Raw genomic sequence first — 19,970 nt, 5'->3', positions numbered from 1 at the left:
ATTGCACCCCCCACCTCCCCCCCCCCCCCCCCCCCCCCGAGCTGTTTTTGAGAGATCTGTGTGAATGCATGGGCCCTGGGCAAAGGTGGTTGTGAGAAGGGTTGGTGGACCTTGGATCCCTGTCCCCACACAGTCATGGTTGGGATCAGAGATGCTGGGGTGACTTCCCAGCCTAAGGCGGGGTGCCCTGGAGCAACATCAGGACGGGACTGGTGCACTTGCCTTGTTTGGGAAACAATGCCCAGAGACAGTGCTGTGTAAACCAGACTGGGGCAAAAAATCTCCGTTCCCTGTGCTTCAATCAATGTTTGCAAAACAGCCTGAGCAGCCGAGTGCCTGTGTGAGTACGAGGCATTGTACGGCCACTCTGCAAAGCCTTTGTACCAGCAGTGGGTAGGGCTGGAGCAGAAATGCTGTTCAGGCACGCTGGGTCTCCCCAGCCAGGGCAGCACAGTTTGCCCTCCCAGAGGTGATGACCATTTGCAGAGCCACACTAGCTCACGTGCATCCCACCCTGTACGAGCAAGAGTTTTAAAGCTGGCATAAGTCTCTCTCTACAGCAAACTGGGGGCTGTGGGGGCTGGGGTAGGTGAAAGAAAAGGGACAAGGTCAGGTGCAGGGGGAGATCCTTGTGCTGTGAATTTTCAGAGAGAGAGGAGAGTGGAAATGATGATGGGGGCAGAAACCCTCCAGAATCTGTCTGATGAAATAAACAGTGCTTGGGCTGAAATCTCAGAACTTTACTTTGGCAGCTGAGGCACAGGCCACATTATCTAATGTCCACTGCTGTCCAAAACACACTGATGGGGAAATGTTTTCTTAGTGGCCTCTTGTTTTAAAAAATAATAATAACATGGGACTGCCTGCCTTTGCAATGATTTTGGGATTTTTCCATGGGTTAGGTTGCAGCGATATACATTAACTGGTTCTTTTTACTGTCTTACAGTTTAAACTTCCAAAGGAGTACAGCTGGCCTGAAAAGAAACTGAAAGTTTCCATCTTGCCAGATGCCGTGTTCGACAACCCACTGCATTAGAGCTGAATTACACCCTTCTAACAACTGGGAGAGCCAAGTTACTGTCCATTACCCAGTGACTCACAGGATAATTAATGCAGTAAAAACTCTGCCTGCAAATAAAAGAGTTTGCTGCACAACCACTGCAAACAGAAGAGGAGCTACTCAGCACCAGCCCAGACCGAACTGAGCCCTTTCCTTTATCCTTCCCAAGGCTGAGCTCTCTGGGAACAGCCTGTGTATGTGTGAGTGCGAGTGAGAAATATTTAACTATGAAAATTAGTAGTAAGAATCCTTTCTCTCTCCTAGCTACAGAACTCCCCTCTGCCTTAGTCCAGGGTGTAGACGCTCTGCACGCCTGTATTTACACATGCGTTTCTGCCAGGTGCGAGCCTATAATCCATGGATTAAATGTTCTTTACGTGACTCTGGAGTCCTTTTGTTAGCCAAACTTTTACTGACTGCAGAACTGTTCTTCCATGTGCTATTTTTTTTTCTTTTCAGAAACGGAATGGTATTTCCCCTGTTTAAAGGAGGCCAAAAGCTCACATGCTTGAAGCTGAACAGATTTAAAGATGAACTTTCTAGTTCAGTCAAGAAAAACAAACCCAGATCCTCCCTGCCCTCAAATTAGGCATGTTTTAAGTGTTGGTCTTGGTGCTATTAGCTATGGTATCGCTGCAAACAGAGGCAACTTTATTCTCGCGCATCCTGTCCTTGTGCCTGAACCCCAGGGAAGGTCGCAACCTCTGGTTTTGCACAAGCAGGAGGAAGAAAGCTACCGGGGCGGGGGAGATCTCCTGTTTACAGTGTGTTTATCTTTAAAGAGATACTGTCAAGTATTTTTTCCTTGCTATTGTACAGAATTTGAGAAGCTAGAAAGGACCGTTTGTTCACAGGAACAACTTCAGCAGCTCTGCAGGATCCAGAGGGCCGCTTGAAAGCATATGAAATGGAGATCTCAACTGCCCTGGCATAGCAGAGAGGAGACTCAGCCTCGATAGAGCCAACCATTCTCCCTGTTCCAGCAGGGTTGTGCCCTAGTGCAGCTTCATTTTTCCCTCTAGCCTCGCTGTGCTGGCTCTTGTGGTTGCTGACATCCTTCCTTTCAGATAGATTTGAACTGTAAAGCGTCAAAATCAGTTTGAAAAGACCCTCTCTCGGGATCCCTGTGGCTTCCTCCTCAGAGCAAAACGTGGTGTGCGGAGGAGATGGTCTCTGCAGGGTCAGGTTGTGTCTCTGCATCGAGATGCTGGCCCCGGTGGATACCTGTGCAGCAAACCACAGCAGGTTTCTGATGCGTATTCCCCTGCCTTCCTCTGCCCATTGTCTTTTGGTGACAACTCTTCGCTCCTTGTCAGGGGAGGTGCAGCTTTCCTTCCACCCCTTTCTGCCTATAAGCTAACTTGGCAATTTATGCGCAATTGCTGTGTGATCGTAATACAAGTATAACAAAAGCTTTTAACACTTAGCTCCCCTGATCAAACAGCAAAGTCCAGGAGGCCTCACAGTACCCCAGGGTTGGTTTTCTGTTTGTTTTCTGATTTAATTTCTTCCTGTCACAGTCAGCTTTGATGTTTTTTGCATATATTTGAGGCTGGTTAATGTTGGTCAAGAAGCAGAGCTAGGAGCCACAAAGCTTTCATTGGACTTGCAGCAGAATTCCTCTGTGGCCTCAGGCAAGTCACTCAATGTCTCTCTGTGCAGAGAGGGTGATTATTGACTAGAGGGCTGTAGGACCTACCGAAGCATGCCAGGGTTTGCAGGGGAGGGCGTGCTTTGTGTACAAAGTAGTATTTGTATTATTATAATTGTTGTTATATTATAATTTAAGGCAGGCCAAATGCAGGGTCCAACACTGCTCGGCAGAACCTTCCTTTCTGCAAAGCTACGAAAGCAATTTACATGTAAATGAGTTTGTCATTTTGTCTGAACTCAGAGGATCATCTTAAAATCCTGCTGCGGAAGAACAAACTTTCAGATATCTGCTTGTGCCAGCTAGAGCGATTTCTGTGCTGTGGCAGACTGCATTCATCCGTGGGATCTCTTGGCCAGTTTTCATTGTCCTGGTTAGTACTAAGCATCCCTTCTGCACTGTAGATGTATATGCAGAGGACAGCGTGGGCGAGAACGTGGCATGAAAATGTACCAGTCCGGCTTCAAAAATGACGTGCCCAAGTGTCCCATCGCAAGATAATGAACAAACAGATGATTGTGGCAGTCGGGGAAAAAGGCAAAGGCAGCAACTACGGTTTTGTCCCAAAGCCATCCGCCAACAGTAGCCCATGGACTGCTCTTGTATGAGCTTGCTAAGGGTGCCTGCAGCAGAGCTGGCCCATTGCCATGATGCTGGCTGCTCTTCCTTGTTTCCAGATGCTAGCTCTCATTAAAAGGAGCTTAAAATCCACATCTTAGTGGAGAAGGGACATTTGGAAGGTCAATTGTTGCTGTTCCTGCAGAGATCAGCACGGGGCAGAGAGAAGTCCATCAGACCCTCTCTGGGCTCTGACACACATCTGGAAAGCGTAGGACCTCCTGCCCTATGAACTCTTTGAGCCTTTGCAGCGGGGATGCGGTACAGTACGCAGGGAAAGCACTCCCCTCTGAGCTGGCTTGTGCTCCAGTTCTGCCTTTCTTATGTGTATGTTTTCCTCACCATATTTACTCTCATCAGACACTCTGGATTGGGTTTTCATTGACTTCAGAGGGAGCACACTGAATGCATTTGAAAATCCACCCAGTATCCTTGTGTGTGTGTATTTTTGTTCCGTGTCATGTATTTATATATAGTTCTGTGTATTTGAGTTATGAACAGGTGGCATGCCAGAAATCTCTATTTCTGAGACACTTTCTCACAGATCTTTGCTGGTAGCCAGATAACAATTGAGGGGAAGGTTTGAAGGGAAGGAAATGAAATCTTCCTATTTAGTTAAGGGGAAAAATATTAGACAAATAACTGCTAAAATAGAAATCTCTGTCTTATTGTTAAACCAACTATAAGAGAGAAACTGGTGAAAGTCAGCCCTTAAGCTCCAAGGTCGTGTCGCTGCCTCTCAACAGTTATCTAAGAAAGTTGCGTGTTAGTATCATGAAGAGCTGTGCACCCACAGGACCTCCCCTCCCCTGATTCACATCGAGTTTGCAACCGTGCCAAAGGCTTACTCATTGGCAAGTAAATGAGATCTCGAGTTTGGATATTTTCAACTTGGGGAAAGAGGACATGCCTGTGTGTGAAGGAAATGGAAAAGAAATCTTTGTATTTTAGTGAGCAAGTAGTTTGAAAAAGGGAAATGCATCGGTGTTAATAAATGCCACAGTATTTTTCTAGCCCAAACCTGCTGAGGTGGTAGGTCCACTGGTGCTGATTTTTTCTAGATTGTGTAGAAGGTCTGAAGCAGGATTGTATGAAACCAAAACCTGTGAGGCTCGTGTTGGCTAAAGATAGCAATCTGGGTGGACATGAACACAGCTTAGAAGCAGCGAGTACGGGTTTTCTCCCTCCTGGAGAAATCTTGCAATGCAGGTTGATAGGGGTATTTCCAAAGATGAAGAGCCTTATGGCAGACCCGCAATGCCTTGAAAATCCAATATGTGACAGCAGTTCAGAAACAAGAGAAGTCCTAAAATCCAGGACTACTCTCTCTCTCAAGTCGTGATTAAAAACAGGAGAAGGAATGTATAGTTTCAATATTAAAGTATGTGGGATATGATCTGAGCAGAGCAGTCAATCTTGTAGCTGGTGTGACCTACAGTGATATTTTCAGTGGCTTAGATAGGTGGTGCCTGCTGTGTGCAATGTCTTTGAGGATGGTAATATATTGGTTTTACTGTACATAGATTTGCCAACAGTGATTTGAAATTATATTCTGAAGCTCTTCACTTCAAATATTCAGTTGCTCTTGGATGGCTTTTGAAATGACACCATCGGGTCATCAAAATGGTCTTTGAAGAAGTGGGGGTTGTGTTGTTTTTCATCTGTGACCAGGAGAAATATTTAGGGGGTGTAGCTTTAAAAAAAAAAAAAAAACCAGTTGAAAGTGATGCTTGGCTTGGAGGGGGCAGATTGCTGGGGAGAGGTTGCATGGTTGGGGAGCAGGTTATCAGCCTCCCTCCTGCACCCACAGCTCAGGCTTGTTCAAGGCAGCGCAGTCCTTATGCACCACAGGCACTGCAAGGGGAGCTAACAGGGGTGCAGGGAAGCTAGAAACCAAAGTGAGAATCATCAGGGCCTCGGCACAGCATGGGGTCCCTGCAGGCAAGTCCTCATTTCCATGCAAGGACCCACTGAGGTCCTGCGTGGGTGCAAGCAGCCAGCCACGCACATCTCACTGCGTGTTCACGCTCAGGCCTGTACCCACCGCTGATGGTGGAGACTGCAAACGGCTGTGTTAGCTGCATCTGAGGTTGAGGCAAATACGGGGAGCGGCAACGTGGCTGTTTCAGTCTCATTTGTTATTTTAATTAGTGTGGGGTGGGGAGTGGAGCACGAGCTGGTGAGAATCTCCAGGCTGGTCACTGAGCGAGCTTTGTTGCTCACCCACCGTCCATTCCCTTCATCAAATGTTCCCCCAGCTCCTCACAAAAACCTTTCTCAGATGCTTCACTGGAAAATGTTTGGCTGACCTCATGCTTCGCAGGACGCTGGGTTAGACGACAGGTCAGCATGGGATTGTGGCTACTTGGCTGTTTATCTGTCCTGATGACTACTCCCTCCTCGTAGGTGGGCATCTAGAGTCCATGACCTGCTTTGCCAGCTTGTATCTGGATGTGGCAAGGCAGCATCATGTCAGGTGGGGAGAAGAGATCTGCAGATCTTCAGGCTAGAGGAAACCTGTAGACCCATGTGTCCGATTTTCCCCTAGCCCAGGGTATGGCCTTGCACCCTGTGCCTCCAGCCCCTGCACTGTCGTGGCCAGGTGAGGAGCGGGTCCGGCACCATGAGAGCCCTTCCACCTCCTGGGGACTTGGTCCTCTACGTGACTGCCCTCCGTATGGAGCCTATATTGTGCCTTAATTCTCCCTGTGAGTGAAGCTGCGAGGGCAGATGAATTGTCGAGCAACCAGGAATCCCTTTCTGTGCATCTGTCCCTATCGATAAACGCCAGCCTGCGCAGCAGCCAAACTGTATCCAAAACAATCTCAAAATGCATGTTTGCCTGTGGGGTTCACCTCCCAAGATTTTAAAGCTGGATTTAGGTCTCTGGGACCATGGCAGTTTTTAACGAGCTCTGTAGCAACCTACTATTTTTATAACATCTTTTCTGTTGTCTAGTGTCTGCTTGTTCTCTTTTCTTTTTTAAAAAAACCTTTGTGTTCGACATGAGTCCAAAATTTCAAATGGAGAATAAGCCTGAGGTTGCAAATGTGTTTTAAACCCAGCCCCGCGTCAACCTGTCTCTCTCAGGCAGTGAACCTGTCGTGTATCGTGCTTCACCACCTCTTCATTTCTACCAGGATTCTGTTTCCCCTAAAATCGCTGACAGACCATAAAATCATCATAAGCGGCACATCAATTCAGAAACATCATTTCTAGTCTGCTGTGAAGGTAGCCCCTTCCCTTTCCCTCGCCAAAAGACCACGGCATCGTTCACCATTCAGCTCGCAGGGCCCTGACAGCAGGAGAGGAACATCAGCCCAGAAAGGGCTGCACGTGGCAGATGTGGCTGGCCAGTGCCTGGTTGTTTTTAAACTGTCCTGACACTGTGTCTCCCCTCTTTGAAAAGAGGAAGTGAGAGAAAAAAAACCCAACCTCGAAAAACCAGAGGAAAATTTCCTGCCGATTGTTGTGTTTTGCAAACACTGGTCTTTTCTCTCGCCCTCTCCCTCCACTCCCGGCGAGGCTGGAGATGAAAATGGCTCCTTTGTTCCTTTCCCTGGGGCCCAACTGCAGCGAAAGTGCGGCTCCGGAAACCCTCTGCTGCACGGGCAGCGAGGGTGGGAGGGACTGAGCTGTCGCTGTGTGCGGTAGGTCCTACATAAACACAGCGTGTGTTGACAATGCCGCGGGCAGGATGGGTGCAGAAGGACTTTGTGGTGCTGGTGACAAAGCTCCCGCACCGTTTCTCCTGTGGCAGCAAGCGGGCTGTGAAACCCGCAGGGGGCAGAGGAAGGGGAGGCGGGTGTGAGTGGCGGTGTCATCCCAGCAGTGACTGATCATGGGCTGGGGGGGCTCCAGGCCCTTTTGTTCTTGGCTTTTGGCTTTCCCCGAAGCGGCAATTTGCAGCCCCATGGAAGCAGACGGCATCCCGCTGGACTTGTACTGATGCCCTGGCCCCTGTGCTGGGATGCTCCTTGCACCCATCCAGCCCTGCAGTCCCGGTGCTCCGTGTTTGGCCGTGGTCACGCTCCAAACCCAAGCTTAATCATTCAAAACCCTTCTCTCATCCAGCCCAGGTTGGACATGCCGGCTTTTCCCTGTTTTTTTAAAGCAATGGAGGTTTTGCCGTTCGCTGGGAACACTATTGGTTTTGTGTGCTGGACGGTTTCTGCAAAACCTAGAGCACAGGCAAGCTTCCCAGGGCAGGGGACATGTGGGGTGACCAGGACCACAACAAACCCTGACTGCCGGGGCTGCCCTCACAGCCCAGAGGTGAACCTTTCTGTAGTCTACCCGTATGCGTGTGGGAATGTGTGCGGTCTGCGTGCGCGGGGTCACGTCGAGCGAGGAGCCCGAGGATGCTACCGACGGGGCTGGAAGGAGCCCGCGTGTCTGCAGCCGGTGTATCAGTACCTTGTAGATGGCCTTTCTTCCCCCTCTCCTCCTCCTCTTTTTTTTTATAAAAGACAAAAACAAATGGAAAGCTAAACTAGCAGAGGTTTTTAAATATTTTATATTAGTTTCTAATGTAAATTCTTACATTGTTATTGCAGTGCTGGGTGTGTTTCGCCTGCACGTGACTTTTTGTAATATTTTTGTGAATCACTAAACGTTTTTTTTCCTCCCGTGTATTCTAAGTGCATTAAACGTATTTGCAGAATTGTCGGTGTCCTTCTCTGCAGGCAACTCGGCGGGACCGCCTGCCTCCCGCTCAGCCCCATGGTTGCCTTGGCAGCCCCTTCTCCTCTGCTGTTCCTCGTCATCACCTTCTCCCCCCGGCGCCGGGTCAGTGGGCTCTCTTGCCCAGACCTCCCGAGTGCAGGCATGGAAGAGAAAGGGATCTTCCTCTTCCCAAAAATCCTCAGCAAAACAGCCAATCCCAGTGCAGGATCCTCCGCAAGCATCCGCTGGTGAAACCCCTTGAGCCAGAGCAGCCTGAGCACCCCGACGGCCAGGCTTTTCCATGCTGTTCGGACAAGCCAGGATGGGGAGCGCTTGCCTGTGGGTCCGAGGACTCAGCCCAGTTGAGGGATGGCAACCTTGTCCGTGAGCGTGGGAAGGAGGGAGCCGGGCTGAGTGCTGGGTCAGGTCCACGCTCCCATCCTCTGCCAAGCTCCTCTTGGCTTCGGCGGGATTCGCGGGGGTGTGGATGTGCGCGGGGAGAACGAGTATGTCGGAGAAGAGACACAGCGAACACTTACGAAAAAATATTACTGGGCTAATGTTGCAATGATTTCCCAGTAACACAGAACGATTTTGCAGTAATCTTTTTACACTCATAATAAATTCTTTTAAGGTGAGAGAGAGGAAGAGTGGACTATCTGGGGCAGGGGGAGATCACTGTGCGCAGGAGAAGGCTGACAGGTAAGGGATAGGGTGTGCAGGGAGCCGAAACCCAGCTTGGGGCATATTTTGTGCCTGCTCTTCGGAGGTGTAAACTCAGCCCTCCCTGCATCGAACGGGAAACAATTGGAGGAAAGGGTTTCCATGAGGATTTATTTTCTTTTAAAGTTTGGGGTGAAAACCACCCTTTCCCAAAGAACCTCTCCCACAGCCACATCCAGACACAAACTGTCCCAGCCCCAAGGCAAAGCAGTGGGATCTCCAAGTGCCGCCGTTGCAGAGCAAGCCTTGCCAGACGTGCCAAAGGGAACACTGCCGTAGCTTGGCTGGCTTTAATCATTTCACCTGAGGAAACCGGCTGGTCAGCCAGGAGCCCCAGCGAGGTTATTTGCCCGGGCGGCGGATTTGAGGCAGCGAGGGGCTGCCTGCAGCTGGTCCCCAGACCCCGCCTGGCCCTCCCCTTCCTGGGCCTTGAAGCATTTGCTAGCGAAGGGCCACCCGGCTAGGACATCCCAGCAAGGACAGTGGAGCCAGGACTGAGCAGGGACCCCGCTGCTCCACAGTCCGGGCCGCTCGCTTACTTTAATTAATTAATTAAATGATCCACTTTGACCATGCCTGCGGCAGCTGGGCAGTATTCCTTTTCGCAAGGCCACATGCCAGCCGATCCCTTGGTTCAGCCCCAAATCCGGAAGGAAGCAGGTGTCCCCGGGGGCTGTGGCACAGCAGGGTGCCCCTCTCCCAGTGTCCCCCCGAGCCCCGCCACCGGCGCAGCCGCGCTCAGCCCAGGCAGCCTCACCGCTCTGCCTCCACCCCAGCCGAAAGCACCTTCGGGCTCTGAATTTAATTAAGGTTTCTGAAAAGCGGTGTCTGGGAGCCCCTCCTGGATCTGCGGCTCTGAACTTCATTAGGAGCGGTTTGTTGCTAATAATGCCGGCAGCTTCTCTAATTAATAATGGAAGGGCTGTGAACAGATGCCAAGCCAGGAGAGGGAAGGGATTTGTTTGTTTATTTCTCTTCTCTCTTGATTTTTTTTTTTTTTTTTTTGAGTGCAGAGGGAGGGCCAGGGCTCATTTCCCATCTGAAAAGTGAACTGCAGCACCTGGGAACCTCGTCGGGGAGGAGGACGCACCTGCGGCATGAGAGGGGGAGACGGAGTGGGATGGGAGATGGGTCCCCACAGGTTGGGATGAGGGGGCAGCCCCCATGGGAAGGGGGTCCTGCTGTGCTCCCTGCACACCCAGGGCAGAGCCAATATGGCTGCTGGTTCTGCTGCCTTGGGTACCTGGCACGGTCCTGTCCTGACCCCCAAACCCCCTCCCATAGCATCACCGCTGCAGTATGTCCCTTCCCATGGCATGTCCCCCAGCCCATGGCGGGATGGTGCAGCCATGGGATGGAGGGATTCTCCATGCTTTAGCTCACCTGGACCACAGGGATGTGTCACACAGCACCCAGAAATGAGGGCTTGTGAGGGATGAGCGCACCCAGATCCCTTTGGATTTTTCTTTTCCCCCTCTTTTTGCCTCGTTTCTCTCCCACTTGCTGTTTTGCCCAGCCAGCATTCGTGGCAGAGCTGGCCACAGCAGCACCTCGGTGCGGAGGAGAGGCTCCCAGCACGCCCCGGCGCGCAGGACCTGACACATTAACACCCCGTGCTCCTGCGGGGCCCCGTGGCCAAGCCGTAACTGGAGAGGGGCCTGAAGCAGCCAGGCTGGGCCGGTCCTGCTGCCTCCCCTCATCGTGGGACGAACACCCCCTGCCCCATGGCTGAACCTCAGGGACGGTGGGGAGCTGGCAAGCATCCTCACCCCACTGCAAGCCACAGCCTCACCGTCCGGTGTGGGACACCGGGACCTGGCAAGGGTGGGAGAGGTGCCATAGGGAAGCCCCACATGTGCCCCAGCTCCCTGTCTAGGAGCCCCCAGCATACCCAAAAGCTCCAGTTTCTCCAAATAGCTCCCAGAGCAACTGTTCCTGCTGTCAGGTAGAGTTTGCACTGGAGAAAAAAATGTCCCTATCTTGCCCTGGCACCTCATCGCTTGCGCTGATTGAAGCAGTGGACTAGACAGGCCGTGGCAGCGTGGCTGGCGCAGCCTCAGTGCAGGCTCTGCGCCCGCAGTGGGGTGGGCCGTTGGCAGTGCCCGCACCCCGGGGTGCAGCAGCCCGAGAGAGTGGGGGATCCACTCTGGTGCACCCGAATCCTGTGGCTCTGTGGGAAGGAGCGTGACCGACATCTGCTGCATCTCGTTTTCCTCTCCACTGGGCAGGTGTGCTTGCAGCGAGAAGAGTTTGGGCAAAGGGCTTTTTCTTCCCCATCTCACTCTCCGGCAGCTGCTCTCCCAGCCTGGGAAAGGCAGGGGGGGGGTCTGCGATGGCACCAAAGCACAGGTGCTGGGGACCACACATGGCTGGCCCTGCTGCAGGGATATGCTGGCTGCAGGTGCGTTTCAGGCAGCAGCCATTGCTGCAGCTGCTTTCCAAAAAAAGCGTAGTTCAGGTTTGGTTTTGTTTTTCCAAGGGGAAAAGTATTTTTGATGCTCTTTCCCACCATTCACATTTCCTCTGACTTTCCACAGTCCGGCCACAAACAACCCGCTGGAGGGCAGCGAGTGAGGCTGCCCTGTGCTGGAGATGCGCCCGCTGCTGCTGTGGGAGATGGGGGACCAGGACGGGCCGGGGAGCAAAGGGAAAGGCACAGCTAGATATTAAAAAAACTCCAGGGGTGGCCAAGGCCAAGGCAACCAGAGACTCAGCTTCCCACCCAGGCTGCAACCGTCCCTTTTGGCTTAATGCACAAATCCCTTCTCTGGCTGTTAAAAACACTGGGGTGAACACAGAACCACGGCACCTCATACTCCCCGCTTGCTTTTTGAACAGGAAAATTATCTAAAGCATCCAGCAAAAGGGGAAAAATAAAGGCAAAAAGGGCTCAGAAGCAGGGGGGCTGGCGGGGCCGCACGGCGTGGAGCGTCCCCGGGGGTGTGGGGCGGCGTGGCAGCCTGCCCGGCCCCGGTACAGGCAGCTGAACAATAACGCAAGGCGTCGGGAACACGCTCGGCGGTGGGAATCCCAGTCCTTGCCTTAAAAGGAAATTTTGGGGGATGCTTTTATTGGAAAATTGTTTTCTGATTATTCAGCTTATTGAGAGTTTTATTTCATTATTTGCAACATGATGCGAGGGGGGCTTCAGCTGCGCATGAACAGCGACAGCCAAGGATGTTTCCGTGGATTTCCAGGCCAGATGAGCCCATTAAATCATCCTGTTTGACCTCCTGTGTTTGCCAGCCAGAGAATTTCACCCAATTCCTCGCACGTTGAGCCCAATAACTTGTGCTTTTGATTCAAGCGAACGGTCCAGGACGACGTCTTGTCTCGGCTCGATGACTTCAAGAGATGAAGAATCTACCACCAACTTCCTTCGCTTGTTTGTCCTGGTGACGACAAAAAAAAACAACCTGCACCCGTGTGAGCAACACCCTGCTGCTGACTTATTTCTGATGAGGATGCATCCTGCTTGCCTCCAACCTTTTTCAGACAAAGGGGGATGTCCACGTCACCCCTCGGCCAGCGCCTCCCGCCCAAGTATGCTTTCTGAGCTGCTCGGATTAATACAGATAAATAACAGGATCCCTCCCGGTCTGCCGTTAGCAAGCAGCTCAAGAGTTAATAAACTTCGAACAGATGTGACCAACATGTCAAGACACGAGAAGTACGTGGTATGGATGTTTATAAGTACATCGACAGAAGGCATTCATAAAAGGTCATAAACCGTGGTAATAAGCAACCCATCAACTTGTTTGGACTCTAACACTTGATTAACCATTTATTAAAAGGTGCAGTAATCATTTATAAGCCATAAGTGGGACCGAACATAAAGTATGACTCTTTTTATGTTAGTAGATGCCTCAAGAATTTCCTCTCCCTCCATGCCATGTTTTGGGTTGTTAAAGTCTAACCCTGGCTGCCGGGTGCCCCGGCCCCTCCTTTCTGGGGTGCATGGGCTGGATTCACACTGGAGCCTTTTGCTCTCCCGGCACCCAAGGAGGGGGCACGGCTGCCCCCACCCCAGGTTTGGCAGTGCCCCAGGGTTTTGCTGATGGGGAGCCCTGGGTTTCTTTCGACTGGGCTCTGCGTGACTTCTGCCAGCACCTGAGCATCCCTCCAGAGCCCCCCGGGAGGGACCCGCTCAGTGGGTTCGGGAGGGATGGGCAGAGAGGTGTTTGCTGCCCAGCAGGGCAGTGGGAAGCACAGGGCAGTGGGTAGCACGGGAAGCCTGGCAGGTCCTTGGGGAGAGCAAGGCAGCCGGTGGTTGCGCAGGCGGGAACAGCTCAGATGCTTCTCCCAGGCTTTCCTGGTACAGCCCAGCACCAGCCCTGCCACCCACGGGTCCCCATCGGACCCCAAGGAAGGGCTGTGTGGGGACAGTGGGCACCAAGTGCTGAGCTGAGTGGGGCGCATCCGGGGTTTCAGAGGGGTTAAAACCATCTGCCCCAAGTCCCTGGTGCCCTGGGGTGCCTGGGGGAAGGAGCAGAGCACAAGGACTGCTGGGAACCTGCTCCCTGCATCCCCCTGCATCCCCCTGCATTCCCCTGCACCTGGGAGTCAATCCAAGCCCCAGGCTGCCGACGCACTGGGATGGGATGGAAACGCCTCCGACGCAAAGGCAGCTTCATCCTTCTGTCAACAGGACCCTCCTTTTTGTTTGCCATGACACTCCTCCTACCCCCAGACAGACCCTGTTTTCCTTCTTGGTGTCTTAACGAGACCTAAACCCATAATTGCTCCCATTACACAACCAGGAGTGACAGTTCATTAGCAATGCTTCCTGACCTAATTTACACAGGCTCTTCCCTTTGTCACAGGCAAACGGACCTTTAGGGTTTTGGAGAAGAAGGAGAGCCCCAGCAGTGGGAGGTGCACAGCCCGCGACTCTGGGGCAAGTCCCTGCCCTTGCCCTGCCTCAGTTTCCCCTGGCTGCACCGAGCCGGGGCTCAGCAGCACTGCTGGACTTGGGGACTGTGGGTTTGGGGGTCACACAGGGCATGGTGGTGGAGGATGCTCTGCCCTTCAAAGGACAGCTCAGTAGCTGCCTGGCGGGCCGCTTTTTAGCACGCGTGTGTCACTTGGTCATTTGGCTGCAGCTGGCTTTAATTGCAGAGAGCACGCAGAAAAGGAAGAGGAAGGCTGAGAAATTGCTCCGGAGTGAAGATTGCAAAGGTTACACCTCGGCCTGGGCAGGGACCGCAGGGGCCTTCTGGTGGGAGAGCAGCTGAACCCAAGTGCAGATGGGAAGGGAGGTGGTGGGATTGCACCCCACTTCCACCTCCAGTCTCCCACGATCGGATCTGAGGCCGACAGCTTTGTGACTCCAAGCTGGTCACGGGGCTGGCAGCGCTGAGGAGCTCCGGCTTTCCCCCAGGGAGATGCCCAGCCACAGTGTGGGAGGCTGTGCCAGAGCTTGATGCACCCGGGAAAGGGCTGGTGCAGAAGGAGAAATGGGGCTGCCGGTAGCCAGAGGGATGCTGCTCTCTCCAAGAGGTGCATGTGTGGGACATGCACCTCCCAGACCCTGTGCCCGGGGGACAGAGGCACGGTGAAGCAAGAGCCCCGTGTCAGGAGAGCTCACACGGCTGCCCAGGAGGCTGTAAATCCCAGTCTCGCAGTTACAACACAGACCAGGCGGGAAATGCCCCCAAAAGTGACTTTAGTACCTGGGGCACAGCCTGGGCTTAGGGCAGCGCCAGCCTGGACGGGGCCGTAGGAGCAGCCGGAGGGACTTGGTCCTGCCACCACCTTCCCCTGCCCCGACCTGCGGTGGGAGACACAGGATCCCTGCACAGACCCATCATGCTGGGGTCTGCCGGCATTTGCTAGCATCCCTTCCCAACCCTCTTAAGACGAACGAGTTACTTTTAACTGCAGCCAGTACATTATTCAGGGTGCAGCGTTGAGGCTGCACCGGAGCACTGCTGAGGAATAAGAAACACCAGTCGAACCCCAGGGCTGGTGGCTCCCTTGGATGCTCACACCATCCATCCCTCCTAAAGGCTTCCCGCTGGCAGCTCTGACAGCACCTCTCCAACTGGCAGCAGAGGGTAAAATTAGATGGAGCTGCTTTTTTTTTTTAGCCCCTCTGCCGCCCAGCAAACTTTTACAGCTCTTCTGCCGGGTCCCATCCCGTCTCAAGGGGAAGCAGCCACCCCAGTGGGGGGAAGAGCGGAGGAGCCCGTCTGGCTGCCAGTTTCCCTCATGCTCAAAAAAAAAAAAAAAAAAGAGAAAAAGAAAATTGTGCTGGGTTTTTTGTTTGGTTGGGTTTGGTTTTTGTTTTAATATATATATATGGAGGTTTTGTGGCTTTGACGCAGTTTCCTGAAAATCCTGCCTCATCCTGCCAGGGGCTGAGCAAATGCACATCCCAGCCCTCAGCAGTGGGGGAGAGAAGGAGGAGAAGCCAGGGAGGGAGAGAAGAAAGCCTTTGCCAAACTGGCCTGACCAGAATGTGACACAAGAGCAGGAAATGAGTCATGCCGGCAGGGCAGCTGCTCCCAGGCATTTGCATAGAAAGAAACCCACCAGGCAGGGAACTGCACCGGCCTTCCTCCAGCCTTCCTCCCAGCTCCTTGCGCTCCAGACCCGCGGCTCACGGGTACCCATCAGCACCCCGACGCCGGCCACGGCAGCGATCCTTGGAGCATCACCCCTATCCCACGGCTGGCTCTGCAACCATAGACTTGGCTCTTCAACCCCAGATTGGGTCGTTCCACCCTGGATTTGCCCTGGGCCAAAGCAGAGCCCCCCCTGCCCTTCCCCCCCGCCCCCATGCAGTCCCCCTTGGCCAGCCCTCAATACTTGCTTTGCCCCATGCTTTAGACTAGAGGAGGAAGGGAGAAAGCCCAGCAGTTTTGCCCCAAGAGGAGAGCCAGTTGTGCATCTACTGCACCAGGACAAAGCTCTCCTGAGGGGCCGACATGGGCATCACCATCCCTGCATCCAGTGTGCTGTCCTGGCCCCATTCCCGGCTGCCAGTGTCGGATGTGGGTGTTGCTGGATCCCAACACGCCAGGGTGCTTGGGACAGGGGACCTGCTTTGTGTGCTGCGGGGAGCAGGCCACACACCCAGCTCCTGGTCCCCTTTTATTAATCAGAGGACAGGACGTTTCCCCTGCAGATGCTCCGTGCACGTGCACGCACCCCATGTGCATCTTCCCCTGACAGGTACCGGGCTGTGAGGATGCAGCAGCAGGCCGGTGACAGTGTGGGATGGATGAGTGTGACACCGTGGGATGGCTGGGCACAAGCAGTACATGTCGGTGGTGTGTCCTGTCCCAGCCCACGGGGTGACTGGCCATGGGGACCTCTGCATCGTGCCTCCTCCGTGGGGTTGTTTCCCTCCTCCTCCACCCCAGCCGGGAACAGGGGATGGCCACAAGCAGATGGATTTAGTGCTGCAAACCAGGGTATTGCCACCCTGCAAGTTCCTTAAATCCTTAAACCCAGTCTTAAAACTTCAGCAAAAGCCTTCAACGCATTAATCACTGGGAGCAGAGTGGGGGAGCTTTCTCCATCGCACTAAGCCACCTCACCAGGCTCACACGGAAGGGGGGCAGAAGGGCATTGATGGCTTCTCTCTGGTTGGTTAATTGAGTTGTAAACGACCCAAGAAGCACGTCGCTTTGTATTACTTTTGGAGGGCTCAAGGCTTCTGGGGAAGGTGCTGGTCTGGGTGTTGGAGCCCACAGCAGCATTCCGAGGATGCGGTGATGGCAGAGAGAGAACCTGTCACTTTACCCACTGCTCTGTATATCTGTGCAAATACCTTCCCTCTCCCATCAGCTCAGTAGGGTCCACAGCCCTAAACAGCAAACAGAGTTTCTGTACGTCTGCGGGCTGGTCAAACATTGCTCAAGTCTGCCTGGAAAAGCAGAGGCAGGTCTTTGACACGAGCTGCCAGGCACGGCCCCGCTCGTCCCCTGCCCACAGTGATGAAGGCACCTCGGCTCTGCAGACCAGCCAGCACATCCCTGCTCCCTGGGGACGAGGTCCCTCTGTACCGGGCAATGCCACTTCAATGCCAGACCCCCGTGACAAGTGCCCGAGTGTCCTGGCTCTGCAGGGTGTGGGGTGATGCTCTGCCGGCCCTTTGTGGGTGGGGACCCCCAGCCCAGTCAGTGCTAACTGGGGCCTCAGCAGAGATGCTGATACTTTACCAGGAGGCTGGTGGGGGCCGTGGTCTCTCCAGGGCAGGGCTAAGGGCTGCAGAAGTGAGACCACTGGTAAAGGGGAACGATGGCCCAGTGGTGGCTGGGAAAACTGAGGTGGGGGCTTGAGGGATGCGCATTAGGTCTTGGCTAAAAACCACCTCTGTTGATCCCTTGGTGTGGGTGGGGGCACCCACACAGGACCGAATCCTGGTAGAGAGGAGCCCAAAGCATGGGCAGGCTTTCTGCAGCTTTCTCCTCCTGTTGTCCATTGGCCACCCAGCGCTGGCAGGAGGGTGTTTGGGAGCTGTGTGGGCAGAGGGTTACCCACCTACGCCCCCCCGCTCCCCAACTCAGCTGGCTATGGAGGGGTTGTGATGCCCAGCCTGGCTTTGGGGCTTCCCTTGCTAAGGGGTTTTCTCCAGGCTGGGCAGGGAGATGGCATCATCCAAACATGGGTGTGACGACAGCAGGGCCAGTGCCAGTCCTGGGGCAGCAGGATTCTCAGCTGAGAGCAGGATACATCTTTCAGCTTGGCTCAGCCCCATCCCATCCACCTTCCACTTTGAAATCCTGCTAAATACCAGCCAGCTTCCCCAGCTCACCCACAGCAGAGGGCACAGGGGGGCTCCGAGCAACCTCTGCAGGAGAGCTGTGCCCTGCCTGGGGTGGGGATGGTGGCTGTCAGCAGGGGCTGCCCGGTACTGCCTGTGTTTATAAAGAAGTGAGAGTCATGAATAGTTTTGCGCTGACTTTTTGAGGAGAGGTTTGCCTCCACATGGGCTCGGCCAGCCAGCAGCGGCTCTGAGACATCCTGCTCTGTCCTGCCCAGCTCCCACCGGCCCCGGCTGCTGGACGGCTTGTAAAACCCCAGAGGAGATGTACAGCCCGTGAGCTCTGAGGCCTGGCAGAGGAATTACATGGCAAACTGCTCCCTTTGCAGGAATCAGTGCTCGAGCCATAGGCTGGGTGTGCGGGGATGGAGTGGGGCGGCCGAGGGGTGATACAGGGTGAGCCCCAGTCCCGGGGTGCCCCTGCTGTGGGCTTTCCCATGCAGGCAGGGATCAGCCGGCCGAACCCAGAAATAGGTTTTATTGTGGCAAAGAGGCTGTGGGAGCCTCACCCAGAAATGAGAGGTGAGCAAGGCACCCCAAGCCAGCCTGAGCACGGCACACCGACTGCAGAGTGTGTCGTTGCAGCCCCATCAGCACTGTGGGATGTGCTGGGGTACGACACTGTTATTATTCGTTATTATTTGCCCTGGGGCAGCACTTTGGGACTGGGGTGTGCTGGGTATAACACAGACAGCAGGTAAAGGTGTTCGTTCCCCCATGTCCTGTCAAAGCACGAAGTGAGAGGGGAAAGGTGGAGGCAGGGAAATGGGAAGGGGAATCCCACCTGTACACAGGGGGTTCCTGTAAAGGAAAGTGTGGAAAGACATGGATCACTCCCACCTCGGGTGTGCTGCAGGATGCTCATCCCTCTAGCAGGCAGCCGGCTGCCCCAGGTGGTCCATGGCACTGGGGCTATAGGGTGCTGTAGTAGACACTACTGGGTGGTGTCTCTGGCCGGTCTGGTCTGTGGCTTTGAGACTGCAGTTGGGGCTAAATCCCTCCTGGAGGCAAATTGCCTTCAGTGAGCGTCACCCAGGGGCAAGACTGGGACCAGATCCCCAAGCCACCAGCTAAGCCTTTGCCCCCTCATCACTCCACCATAAACCTGACTGTGCACCCTAAGCACTTTTTGGTCTAAATACTCTGGTTTGAAGCCATTTGTGACCCCCTTGCTAGTGGGAAATGGATTTACACCAGCAACATGCTTTATCCCCAGCGGCCCGGCACATTTGGCAAGGGTTGGATATGCAGTGTCCAGCGAAACAGCTGCGGAAACATTTGGTGCGCGAGCTGTTAGCAGAGACACCTCTGTGCCCTGGGCTCGGGCAGGAGGTGCTGGGGCTGCCGGTTTTGCAAAGACCCCAAGGGACAAACGGCTGTTGCTCTGCACGGGGAGGAAACGCACCTGAAACGGTCCGTGCAAAGTAACAGCCCATCCAGGGGGGAGCTGAGAGGGTGTAGGAGGCTCCAGAGGGCACTTCTGGTACCCAGGCCCAGCTGTGGCCCAGCTGTGAGCTGGTTCCAGGGCAATCAGCCCCTTTTTATGGACCAGCACCCTGAGCAACCCTGGCTTCTGGCTGCGTAGGGATGCTGGTGGCCAGGCAGGGTGGCTCTGCCGCTGATGGAGTGGCCAGCAGGGACATCCCAGCTGGGGACAAGCCGGGCTCCAGCCGCAGGGACAGCGCAGCGCCGAGCACCGCGGTGGGGCCCGCCAGCTGCCGTGCCCGCTTTAAGGCGGTGCCGTCTCTGGGCGGGGCGGGGGGTGGTTTTTCGTGACGCGCGGTGGGCGGTCCCGCGGGCGGGGCGGGGCCGGTCCCGCCGCAGCGCAGCGCAGCCCAGCCCCGCGCAGCTCCGAGGCGGCGGCGGCGGCGCTCGGCGGGATCTACCGGCTCCGGCGGCTCCGTTGCGCTCCGCTCTCCCCACCTCACCCCGACCGGCTCCCGAGCGGGGCGGCCCCTCTGCGCGCCGGGGCGGGGCGGGGCGCGCCCGCCCTCCCTCCCTCCTCCCCGGTCGATATCTCCCCCGCGGCCGCCGCCCCCATGGCCGCCCCGCCCGCCCCCCGCCGCCGTCGCACCGGCCCCCAGCGCCGGCGCTGAGCCCGGCCGCCTCCGAAGCGCCGCCCCCCCTTCCCCCCCCCCCCCCGTTCCTCCCCGAAGAGATCGGCTGCAGGGTCCGCGCCCCCCCCCCCTCCCCCGGCACCCGCTCCTCGTCTTCCCCGGGTCGCGGCCGCCTCCCCGGGGGCGGCAGGAGGAAGGCCGGGGCGTGGGGCTCCGGCGGGCGGGCGGGCGGCGCCCAGGGCGAGCCCAAGATGGCTGGAGGCGGCGGCAGCGGGGGCAGGCGCGGGGGGCTGTGCTGAGCGGCCCCGCCGGGACGGGACGGCTCGGCTCGGGCTCGGGCTCCGGCTCGACTCGCCCCGCGGCCCCGCAGCCGCAGCCCCTCCGCAGAGCCCCGCCGCGCGGGCGGGGGAGGCAGCGGGAGCG

The 19,970-nt window shown here is 55.2% G+C and overlaps 2 protein-coding genes across 3 annotated transcripts in view; both read left to right on the top strand.

The window, feature by feature from the left end:
- The window catches only part of SUFU (SUFU negative regulator of hedgehog signaling), a 99,673-nt gene extending 91,681 nt beyond the window's left edge, over positions 1-7,992 (top strand). For both annotated transcript variants that reach the window (XM_075758030.1, XM_075758029.1), the window contains exon 12: positions 947-7,992. In XM_075758030.1, coding sequence (XP_075614145.1) covers positions 947-1,036 — 90 coding nt within the window. In that variant the 3' untranslated portion in view covers positions 1,037-7,992. The remainder of the gene's footprint in view (positions 1-946) is intronic.
- SFXN2 (sideroflexin 2) overlaps positions 1-19,970 on the top strand; it is a 139,897-nt gene that overhangs the window by 45,577 nt on the left and 74,350 nt on the right. The gene's annotated exons all lie outside the window — the stretch shown is intronic.

The sequence above is a fragment of the Balearica regulorum genome, chromosome 7, assembly GCF_011004875.1.
Source record: "Balearica regulorum gibbericeps isolate bBalReg1 chromosome 7, bBalReg1.pri, whole genome shotgun sequence".
Lineage (NCBI taxonomy): Eukaryota > Metazoa > Chordata > Aves > Gruiformes > Gruidae > Balearica > Balearica regulorum.
This window is presented reverse-complemented; position numbering and strand designations above follow the sequence as displayed.